The following is a 12,080-nucleotide window of genomic DNA, read 5'->3' as shown; positions in this document are numbered from 1 at the left end:
TGTCGGGAAGGTGAGCATCATAGAATGCCAATTTAATAGAAGAAAGTATTCTTGTATTGAGAGAGTACTTCTTAAAGGTCTTACTGGTGTTCCTTATAAACATCAAAGGTCTGCTACATAAAATTGTTCAAAAATTTTTGTTATTTAAACCATAACCCTTTGTCAACTGAGTTATGATCAATTAATGTGGCCCTTCTAGCCATGGTTCTTTATATATTATGGTTCTGGGTTTTATATACATAGCTATGGTCCCATTTTGCCTGGCAATCTCTACCATGCTAATAGACAAGTGGGGTGGGAGTGAGACCTTACCTTGGTGGAGGGTGTAGTTTGAGCCAAATCCTTTGTTTTCTTGAGGACAACTTTAAGATCCCACTTTAGTCCTGGGTGTGAACCATGCCATACTCTACTTTCTTGATGACATCCTTAAGACCCCACCACCTTAACAGAAAGTGTGAACCAGGTCACACCTTTTATTTGCTTTAGATGTACAATAGTGTCACCATACAGTTTTTCACACACTGCCTCACCTAAAAGCCAGACTTCTACTTTCCTAACCGCACTTTGATAGAAGGAAGAACTGCTGTGGCTTTTAGGTGTTTTTGGCTTCTCTGGCTCTGGACCCTGCATTGGTCGCCTCTGCTTGACCCTTGAATTTTGAACTGAATAGCACCCACCACTACGAGACATTTCTTCAAAGTTTCATGAGTTTCTGTGGGAGGTTCACTGAATCCCAGAATATACTCAAAGGAGAGTGGAGAGGAAAATGGAGCAGAGTAGCATCTTGGAAGAGTTAGACATCTGGGACATCTTCAATCTCCAACTCTTTAGAACTATTCTGGTATTCATTCTTACAAAAGAAATTGCCACAATACATACAAAACATTTCCAGAAGTCCTAAATTTTCTCTCAGATCACATTATTTATAATTCAAAAAGTACAAATAACCTAAACATACAATCATAGAAGTAAATGATGAAGTAACTGATGACACACACAAATGGTGAATTATCTGAAATCAGTTTTCTGATGAACAGTTAACGGTCTGAGAAAATACATTATACTGTTAAGTGGGATGAAATACCAGTGATAAAATTATATTTATAATAGAGTCCCATTTTGTAAAAGTACATATATGTTTATATTCAAAGTAAATACACAAGCTTTATTGTAACAAAAAATGTACCAGTGAACTGTGCTGGATAGTAAGGCTCATTAAACCAAACAAACTCATGGCTATAGAGTTGATTCCAACACATAAAGACCCTATAGGGCAGAGCTGAACTAGCCCTGTGGGTTTTCAAGTCCGCAAATCTTTACAGGAGTATAAAACCTGTTTCCCCAGTGGAGCTGCTGGTAAGCTTGAACTACTGACCTTGTGGTTAGCAGCCCAATGCATAGCCCACAACAACTCAGGTGATTTTTATAAGTTTGGGTATGGGTTAAATAAGATAATTTATTAAAAGTCCCTGTCAGTAAGTACTCAGGAAGCATTCATTCCTATTACCTGTTCCCAGAATGCAAAATTAAGGTCTCTTGATATTGTGGGTGAGAGAAAGGCAGGGCTTTCTACTACCATAAAGATTTATAGTGTAAGAAACCCACAGGGGAAGTTCTAGCCTATCCTATGGGGTCACTATGAGTCACAATTGACTCAATGGCAGTGAGTTTGGTATACTGTGGGTAGGTGCCCATTTCCCAGGTCTGAAACTACACACAGCCAAACAATACAAAGCAAGGGTCATAGGCAATGGCCCTTAACAAGAACAATCCTTCCTTCAAAAAATGTATTAAGAATCTATTATATCATTGACATTGAACTAAGTTCTGAAGTTACCAACAATGAAAAGATGACATCTCTGCCATCAGAGACCTCTGGCTGTGATTCAATGAAACCATCATTACTTTAATAAGGGTAGATTCCAATGTATAATGGAATCCAAAGGAAGTAGGCCTTTTACGGAGAAGAGTATTCTGGGAGCTGCACAAGAGAATATGTTTATGATAACAGCATAGGAAAAGTTCAGTGGCATGAGAGTAGAAAATAGTTCAGTCTTGCTGGGACATAAAGAACAAGAGAGGAGGAATAGCAAGAAATGAGACAAATGGATCACAAAAGGTCTCATATGTCACACAAAGGGAACTGAACTTTATCCTGAAACCACTGAAAGTAGTAATTGAAGCCCAGGAGTGACTTTATGAGCACAAGCAAAAATACCAAGAATCCTGAAAGACATTTTTAAACCAAACTCACAGCAATCGAATCAGTTCCGACTCATAATGACCAGATGGTACAGGCTAGGCCCGCCCTTGGGGGTTTCCATAGCTGCTCATCTTCTTGGAAACAGAAAGCCTTATCTTTCTCACATGAAGCAGCTGATGGGTTCAAATTGTTGAGTATGTGGTTAGCAACCCAATCCAAAACCCAGTACACTATCAAAACCCCTTGGATGACATCTTAATCCTTACCTATTTCCAGAGAAAAGAAAATTTTCACCCTCTTGTCCTGCCTCCCCTTATATGAAATAACAAGAGACACTGAATGTAATTTTGCACCAGGACCACAGTACACACTGAATATAATCAATTAAATATTAATTTCACTCTCTTGTGGATAAACTGCAGGAAGTAGTGCCTTCTGTGAGAAGAATTTTGGCAGCACTACTATCTTCAGTTTTATCTGGGGCTTAGTAATAAGAATGACTCCTTTGGAAGAGACTAATGACATTGAAAATTCTATAATTTAACATGCAACAAACAGGAGGAGGGCACATGTACTGTTTTGTTGTACTACAGGTGTTAAAATCTCCCCCATAGCTGTCTTTCCATAGTAGAGATGTGAATCTCAATAGGACATTACAGCTTTATCTCATACACTAATCTCTCTGGAATCTTAGGTGACAGGTGTTTGTTTACGTGCATACATCGTTAATTAGGGGGAAATTCTTAAATTGTTTTACTTCTCCTGTTCTACTTATCTCTAATTCAATTTCAATGGAAGGCACTGCAGAAAAACTGTATAAATGAAATAGCGCATTTCTGTTTCATTTACTAAGTGCATGCAAAATGAGGAAGTATTTATTACATTTTACAAGTTAAGACAATGAGGCTCAGAGAGGCAAAGCAATATGTTCAAGGTCACACCGGTAGTAAGTTGCAAAGCCACAACTCTGACCCATGTGTATTGGATTCAAAATTCTCAAAAATGCAGTGCTCCCTTGAACTCATATATCTAAAAATGCAGTACTGGCTTCCCCAGTCAGCACCTAAGGCAGAACAAAATTGCCAGAACATAAAAACTTGTACAGTTTTTGTAATAGGAAAGTAAGGGGATTATAAACTTTTAAATTATAAGGAAGGGTGAAAGAAAAAATACTTGGGGGGAAAAGTGAGATGGAGAAGGCAAAGGCCGTGGTTTCCAAAGAAAGGAAGAACCTGGGTCTGTGAGATGAGTTAGAGTTCATTCTTGATGAGAGGAGGATAAAAAAGTTTCAAAGTGGGAACCCAAAATAAAGCAGAAAAAAAGAGAGCAGTGAGCAGCTGGCTACTCATCTCCTTACCTGCCATGAAACCAATCTTGGCACAAATCACACTCGATCATGAAGCGGGTCACATCATAAGGCAGCCGGCAGAGGCAATACACAGGTACAGAGGCCATCTTCGCCCGGCCTTGGAGTGTTCTGCGGTGGGCCAGGTTCGGAGTGTCAAAAGATGTGGACCGTGGCGACACGTACGTTGGCTGTGCACAAACAACACTTTTTATAGCGTGAAGCAGGTCCCCTGGGATACTAAGCCTCCGTTCACAAATGAGGAGTTAGCAATACCAGGATGCAACACAACCGAATGGGCCTTAGGGGGCAACATGAGTCCACTCAGCCTTCAGAATTTTTTTTTAACAAATAAAGGATGGCGTTCTGCTATTGAGGCTCCCCTCCCCGCCGCCGCCCCTTCTTTGGCCCCTAGAGTCAGAAATAAGTTCTTTCCGGGTTTCAGAGAAATATCTGAAGCCTATTCGGGAAGCGACTTTAATCCCTCACTGAATCTTTTCCTTGCTTGCAGTATCTTGCTTCCCAGGGCTCCCTTTATTATGACGAAAACCATAACCTTAGAGGGTACCAAAGTCTCCCTCGGGGCAAAGTAGGGGCAACTAGAGCGAAACCAGCGATCCCAGAAAGTCTGTAAGGGTTACTCGCAAACTACATATTCAGGGCCAAGGTAGACAAGAGCAAATGTCCAAGTCAAATCACAGTCTGGGGCCATGTTTGGAGAGTTTACATGATGTTTACCTTCACTCTCAAATTCACTCCTTCTACGACAAATCAGGGGTCTTGTCATTCCCCACAACTGATACATATCTCTATTTTAAAACTAAACCGATCTCCCTCTACTTCAAAGGTGTCAGGTTCTCGTCACCCTCTTCAAAACCCCTGGAACTGAGACTAGAATTTCCTTACACTCCTGAAAACGAAAAGATTCCGAAACCCCACCCCGCCCCCACCGCTTGGAAACTAGTAGGTACCTCCTTACAGTCTTCTCCAACTAAGGACCCCCCTGGTCCCCAAAGCTGACAAGAGATTCCCTCATAGATCTTTAAGCAGACAGGAATCTGCCAGCAGCGTCCAAAACTTACGAGAATATCGCTTCACGCCTCCTAAACTGTCAGGAACCTCCTCGCGCCCCAAACCTGACGACAATGTCTTCGGCTCCGAACCCTACAGGAACCTCCTCATCCCCACGGCTACGGGGACTCCTCGCGACGGCAGGACTCGCAGCTCCGGAGCGCCGGGCGCCCAGCTCAGCAGAGGCTCAGCCGGCAGTTCCGGCCCCGCCGGCGGCGCGCGCCGAATTCTGGGATTGTCAAAGGAAGCCTGCGAACCCGGCGGGCCTTCCCTGGCACCCCCCGCCGCGTCGCTGCTCCGGCGCCGCGGTGCTTCCAGGCAGCGCTCTCTACAGCATTCCCATCGGCCTGCTGGAGCGCCTGGACCGGCCTCGCCCGGCAGCCGCCTCGCCAGCGAACCGGCAGAGTTGTTGCTGGGCCAGCTGGAGACAGCCGCGAGCGAACCGACGAGGAATGAGGTGAATCGGCGGCCAGTTTCGAGAAAACGACCCGAAAAGTGGTCGGTCGTGAGGAGCCCAGTGCAGGTGGTGGTAGTCAATAAAGTTTATTCAAAACAATGAGGAAGTTGAGGCGGAAAGAGGAGGGGAACTGAGGGATAAACAGTTACCATATTGAGAGTGGCGTAGCTGCCGTGAACGGGGGCGGGGACGGGGGCGGGGGTGGCAGGGAACTCACCCGCCATCTTAGGAGGGCCGAGCACTCGAGGTGAGCACACGGCGTGGGCCAGGAAAGGAAGAGCGGCCTTCGCTTATCCTGGGGCGGAGCTCGGCTATCTTTGGACCAACTTGAAGCTTTAAGCCACCCAATCGAAGTTGAAAACCTTGATCCGACAAGCCGCCATCTTAGGCGAGGCCGTCTCTCGCCTCCATTTTGAGTGGGGCCAGAAATTTCCAGGCTTTCCCCTCCTCCGGGTTAGCATGGAGTTAAGCTCTCCCAGCTCCTCCTTCTTCCCAGCCTTTTCCTCCAATGAGAGTACGTAAACATGGTGACTCAAAAATGCGTAATTACTAAGTGGCAGAGGGCCGGGTTTCAGGCATGGTTGAGACTGAGAGCTGACCAGTTCTCATTCACCCAGCCCCTTCAGCCGACTCTCACTCGTTTTCTGTGTTATTTGTTACTTTGTGAGGGGGGTTCTGTTATTATCTCAGTTTGTCAAATATGGACACAGGTTAAGAGGAACCAACTGACTTGGTTTTCAGAACTAGGGAATTCTTGTGCCAGCTACTACCCCTATGTCTCAAGTTGTAGTTCTCTATAAAGCTGCTGTTCACTCTTCACATACCTTGGGACCCTCTCTATGATCCTACGGTTTCACTCCGATTCACTTCAAATACTGTTGAGATATTAACATGTACCTGTTCCAAGATTTTCTGACAATAGCTTGCAGGTTAATTGAGTTACATCCACATGCTTAAAAATGACAGTTGAAGAATGTAATCAAAATGAGTTCTGCCAAGGCAAACATTTATCCCCAATTTGCACTTTCCTATCATTTCGGAAAGAGCCCTGTTGCAGCAGTGGGTTAAACATTGGACTGCTAACAGAAGGAGTTGGTGGTTCGAAAATCGCATGTAACAGTTTTACTCTGCCCTATACGGGTCTCAAAAGGGCACAAAATGATCATAGAAGTTTATTAGGAAGTTTTAAGAAAATTGAAAACAGCATCCCACTGCCAGAACCACTGTCATCAAGTAAGTTCTATCTCATAGTGACCCATATAGAGTCTCAGAGGCTTTGTCAATCTTTACAGGAGCAGACAGCCTCATTTTTCTCCCTCAGAGTAGCTGAAGGACCTGTGGTTAACCTGACAATGCCACCAGGCTCCTTGGAACTGCATTGGTGAGGGAAAAAAAGCCAGTGAAGTACCAAGGAATGTTTCCCATCACAATGCACCTGTACAGCCTGGGAGGGTAGCAAGAGCTGTCCTATCAGAATTGTGTTGGGAAGCCTTACCACATCCACCCTACAACCTGATTTTTCCCCTTCAGACTTCTTTTTGTTCCCCAAAACTCAAAGGATATTTAAAAGAAACAAAATTTGAGTCTCTCAGGGATGCCAAAACTGCTGCTTTAAATAGTGTAAATTATAGGTTCCGGAACATACTTGGCCTACTGCCTTTTCTTCAGAAAGAGACAAAGTTACTTAGCCTTCTCTGGCAGTGAAAAACTTTTGTATTATAGCCCATAATCCAAAATAATGTATAGGTATCTGTTTTTGTAGCACCCACTCCCCCCGCAACTCATTCTAGCATACACACACACACACACACACACACACAGGGAGTGGTACCACCCACTTTGGAAAACACTGGTAAATCAAAGAGTTCAAAATTCTCTGGGAAGGTTTAAAGAAATGGAAATACCAGCATCTTCAGAAGTGCATAAAACTAAATGGAGGATATGTTGAGAAACAATAGCTTCACATTTTGCTATTTTAGTTTAATAAAGAATTTAGACTCACCCTGTTATCTCCAACATTACCTAATACAATGGAAATTGTGACCTAGGGAAAGTCTCAGTGGAAAGAGACAGCAGTTTTAACCAACTCTGGATTAAATATATTTTGTAAGCCTATGAGACCACATGGCAAGAGCCATATGGACCCTATAACTAGCTTTCTTAGCTTCACAAATAGGCAAGAGGGATGGAGGCTGTTTTACTAATCTGGAAAAAATATATATGAGGCCTTAACAAGAATAGCTATAGCATGGTGTTGAAAAGGATCAGATAAGTATAATAATTTGGAAGTTGAATAAGCAAAGTTTGGAGACTAATGATAGTGGGTAAATGAGGAAAATGAATATAAGTTAATGTCCAGGTTGGGTTTCAGGGTGGATGATATTGTCATTGTGCCAGAATACACAATAGCAAAAGCAGATTTGATCAGGAAGAAGACTATATTTCCTTTGGATGAGTTATACTGAGGCATATGGTTAAGCACATTGATTTACTTACCCAATAATTTTTTATTGTGCATCTGCTATACACCAGGCATTGTACTAAGTGGGGATATAGTAGTGACTCAAACCTAGCTTTAACAGAACTGACATGATATTGGGAAATCAATCAATAATCAGATAAATTTTCATTTACATATGTATCAAGCACCTATTCAGGCAATTCCTGCATTACAAACAATTTCTATTCCTAAATTTGCCTTTAAGTCAAATTTGTACTTAAGTCTAAACAGGTACAATTCCTATTAACAAGGTCTCTGCTCTCCTGGGACTCAGATTCCAGTAAGAAAGAGAGAATGAAGTGAGTCAAACAAGATAATTTCAGATCGTAATAAGTACCATGTGGAAAATAAAACAAGCTATGAGATAGGGAATGATTTGGAGGAAAGACATTCTGCTTCAGATAGGATAGTCAAGGAAAGCCACTCAGAGAAAATGACATGTGAGCTCAGACCTGAGTAACAGGAAGTCAACTAACAAAAAAGGCAGAAGGAATAAAAAGTGCAAAAATCTTTCAATGGTGGCAGAAGCCTGTCAGCAATGCTTTCTGAACTCTACTGGACAGGGTACAGGTCTGGGGGTTGGGATGCAGGCTCCACATATGATATATGTATCTTTTAAGATTATACAGTCTAATGAAAAAAGATGTAATAAACAATAACAAGGTGGTGGGAGGTGGGGTGGGGATCTTAAGTACTATCTAGAGATATGACCATTTGTGAGAACAAAGAAGGAGCCATAATTAATTTAAATATGTTTATTTAGTGGCTATGTCAGAAAAAGCTTCACCAAAAGTGGCATTTGACCCATTGTGTTGCCCACCCTACTCACCCTAGAAAATCTTAGTGCTCCTGGAATTTAGGTAAGAGGAACTGAAGTTTCTGGGAATGGCAAGGCTGTCAGGGGGCTGGACCCTGGGCAGTCAGATTTGCAAACAAGGAACTACTAAGGATGAGAAGCAGCCAGCTTCTGCCTTGAAAATGTGTGCTTTGGTCATGCCTCTTACAGGATACAGTACATGATCTGGACTGGCCACCACAGCACAAAGCTACCCTGAATTCCTTCCTTCATACTCCACCTTCACTTAAGGGTTGTTTAATTTTATTTTATTACACTCATCCACTGTAGTTAAGTGACCCTATGGACCAATAAAACTGCTCCATAGGTTTTCTTTCTTTCTTTTTAAAAAAAATCATTTTCTTGGGGGCTCGTACGACTCATCACAATCTATACATACATCCATTGTGTCAAGCACATTTGTACATATGTTGCCATCATCATTCCCAAAACATTTTCTTTCTACTTGAGCCCTTAGTATCAGCTCATTTTTCCTCTCCCTCTCCGCTCCCCCCTTCCTCATGAACCCTTGATAATTTATAAATTATTATTATTTTGTCAAATCTTACACTGTCTGACATCTCCCTTCACCGGCTTTTCTGTTGTCCATCCCCCAGGGAGGAGGTTATATGTAGATCCTTGTAATCGGTTCTTCCTTTCCACCCCACCCTCCCTCCATGCTCCATAGGTTTTCTGAGACTGGAAATCTCTATGGGAGCATCCTCATCTTGTTCCCACAGCCTGGTTGGTGAGTTTGAACTGCTGACCTTTATGTTCACAACTTAGTGCTTAACCCACTATACCACCAGGGCTTATCCTTTTATTATGCAAGCAATAGCAAACACATTTGTATTGCAAATATTCAAGCAGTTAAAAGTAAAGTTCAACTCAATCACTGCTTACCTCCTTAGAGAGAACCTTAGCAGGATCTTTCCAATTCGTTTCTCTGTGTATATGTACATAGAACTGTTGAGATTAAAAATGATGAGAGATAGAGTGTAAAATACATGAGATTAAAAAGAATGAAGGGAAAAGGGCAGGGGGGGTGGAATTATATGCGAAAGGACAGGCTTGCTCCAAAACAGACTTGAATATATAATGACAGTGGGAATTAAAAGACATAATGATGATAAATAACATCTAAGAACGTACTATGTGCCAAATACCATCCTAAACTCTACATCCATTAATTCACTTAATCCTTACAGCAAACCTATGATGGAAGTACTAGTACTATTCCTATTTTATGGTTTATGGATAAGGAAACTGAGTGTGGAAACTTTAAATTACTTTCTCAAGTCATATAACTGGTAAACATGCAAACTGCAGTTCTTTGAGGACACAAGTTCAGAGTGCAAGTTCTTAACCACTTTACTATACCACTAGTGTAGATTTAACAGCAACTGGTATCTTTAATGCAATTGAGAAAGTTGATGGTTCTTTGCAGATTTTGAATCACAGAAGCAAAATAGGGTTTACACCCACTTGGAAAAAAATAATAACTAACATTGGGATAGAAAGGATGATCCCCCAAGGCACCAAACAAAGAAGCTAGGAATACCTACCCACTCCTCAAGGGCCATCTTCATGAATGTACCACTCGTGCAGAGCTCTGCTCCCAGTGTGTGTATGTGCATGTATGTGTGTAAAATATCATTATCTTTTATTTATTTTCAAATCACTTTATTAGGACACAATCCAGACATCATACCATTCAGTCATAACAAGCAATATTGCACAATCACTACCGCAATCATTTTCCTTCTTGTACTCCTTGATATCGGCTCCCCATTACACCTCTCCCCAACCATATCCCCCAGGGAATCTTATTCTAGTTATTGTCTATATAGATTCACCCAACCTGGGTTTCCTATGTCAAAGGGCATAGAAAGATACATAAAAGAGAGTCAAGAACACTACCAACAATAACAGACAACAGAGATAAGCCCAATTTGAAAGAAACCCCTCAAAGCAGGAAATATTACAAACCAGTTCAGGCTCAAAATGTACCAAAAGAGAGCTCAAATGATAAGGTTTTAACCATTCAAGTTAGATTTTATCATTTTAATCTAATAAGCACAGACTTATTCCATGTGTAGATCCTGCCAATGTATTTTGGGCTTCTACTGTCTTCCATAGCCTTCCGAAAACCAGAAATTAACTATTTAATCTCTGATACCATACCCTCCTTCGAATATGTTTACAAACCTTGGATCATAGATGTTGGTGTGCTTATTCCATGTGGATTTAATTGACATCTAACCCTATAATGTCGAGTGTGACGTTTTTGTAACATTTAATTAAATGTATATATTAATATATATTGATAACTATGAAAATAAAGACTAAAAAGCAAAAAATTTTTTTCCTGAAATTAAAAATTCAGGCGTTATAGGGCTAACTAAGATGGCTGCTTGTTTGAAAACAAGCCTTTACAACCCCAGATGCTAAGCCTTTACAACCCCAGATGCTATTCTTTCTGATAGCCAGGCACCATCTAATTTCTTCACATTTTCTTATAGCACTCATATTTTCCATTTTTCCTTCATGAGGGCACATATAAAGTAGGGTCATGCCATAGGAAATGATTGTTTTTTGATAGGAGCTAGGAATAAGTACGAGCCCAAAATCCATTCTTGAATCTATATTTTCTATCTGCCTCTGGTTTAGGGACATTTTTGTCATTTAATGGTAGCTTAAGTTTCTTCTGTTTATAGTGTCATTGACTTAGTCCATGGTAATGTATTCAAAACAGAATTGAGAAAGGGAGATTAAACAAGTGTAGGTTAACCACAAATCACAACACATGAATTACTGACTTGCACAGATTAAATCTTTAGATGACTGGATGCTATTCACACAAACAATCTGAGTTGACGGTCAAACAAAATAATATCCACTGGCAAGGTCAGTCACAGGTCTGCCAGAATACTGCATATCTTAATAAAGCAAGCAGGGCATTGAACTTGTAAGTTAGTCTGCCTACTGATAGATCAGTAATCTTGGTATAACTATTCTCTGCTTCTTTACATTCCATGTAATTTCGACTCTAAGTCCTTGGGCTATAAGTGTGTTTGAGGTAGACCCCAGTTCACCTAATGGACTTTCCATATCACATTCCTCTGGTATGATCTTTGGAGTATGTTGTGTCTCTTGATGATCCAGGGTTCAATGCCCCAGTAGTCTATGGCCCATGACCCCAGAGATGTTTGGGGGTTGGTTTAATGATATGTTGCAGCTCTCTTGAAATTCCTAAAATTTTATTTTTTAGTGTAGTCTAATGAGACAATGGAGCAAAAGTACACTGGGTGGCAATCCTCACATCCTGTTGGCACAGCAGATAGTGTGTAGGCTGAGGAGTTGGACAGACTGCCTGCCACACATAAGCACAGGTAGGGCAGTCTAGGGGAACCAAGGGGGAGATGCCTGACCAGTGCTGGGACCTCGGTTGGGAATGATGACAATGGCAGCAGTAGCAGAAGCAGCAGCAATGACAACAGTTGTTGTGGTCCTGGGAAAGAGGAGGGGCTCTGTAGTGGGGCAGTGTTGGATCTACAGTGAGAGGCCCACTTGCTTTTCTTTCACCAGAGCCTATCCCTGTAGTATCTATCCAAATATTTCGTTGTGTTGTAGCCTACTGTCCGTTCCCAGAAAGAAAACAACCCAGAC

At 41.6% G+C, this 12,080-nt stretch overlaps 1 protein-coding gene across 2 annotated transcripts in view; it reads right to left on the bottom strand.

Moving 5' to 3' along the window:
• Positions 1 to 4,753, bottom strand: part of PHF8 (PHD finger protein 8) — a 181,476-nt gene extending 176,723 nt beyond the window's left edge. For both annotated transcript variants that reach the window (XM_004713121.4, XM_030885076.2), the window contains exons 1-2: positions 4,631 to 4,753; positions 3,561 to 3,739 (exon numbers count right to left, since the gene is read on the bottom strand). In XM_004713121.4, coding sequence (XP_004713178.1) covers positions 3,561 to 3,658 — 98 coding nt within the window. In that variant the 5' untranslated portion in view covers positions 3,659 to 3,739; positions 4,631 to 4,753. The remainder of the gene's footprint in view (positions 1 to 3,560; positions 3,740 to 4,630) is intronic.
• Between the last annotated feature and the right edge of the window lie 7,327 nt (positions 4,754 to 12,080).

Source organism: Echinops telfairi, unplaced genomic scaffold (assembly GCF_000313985.2).
Source record: "Echinops telfairi isolate 266 unplaced genomic scaffold, ASM31398v2 ScPeMD7_19;HRSCAF=73, whole genome shotgun sequence".
Taxonomy (NCBI): domain Eukaryota; kingdom Metazoa; phylum Chordata; class Mammalia; order Afrosoricida; family Tenrecidae; genus Echinops; species Echinops telfairi.
Note: the sequence above shows the minus strand (reverse complement) of the source record. Positions and strands in the feature narration are given on the sequence as shown.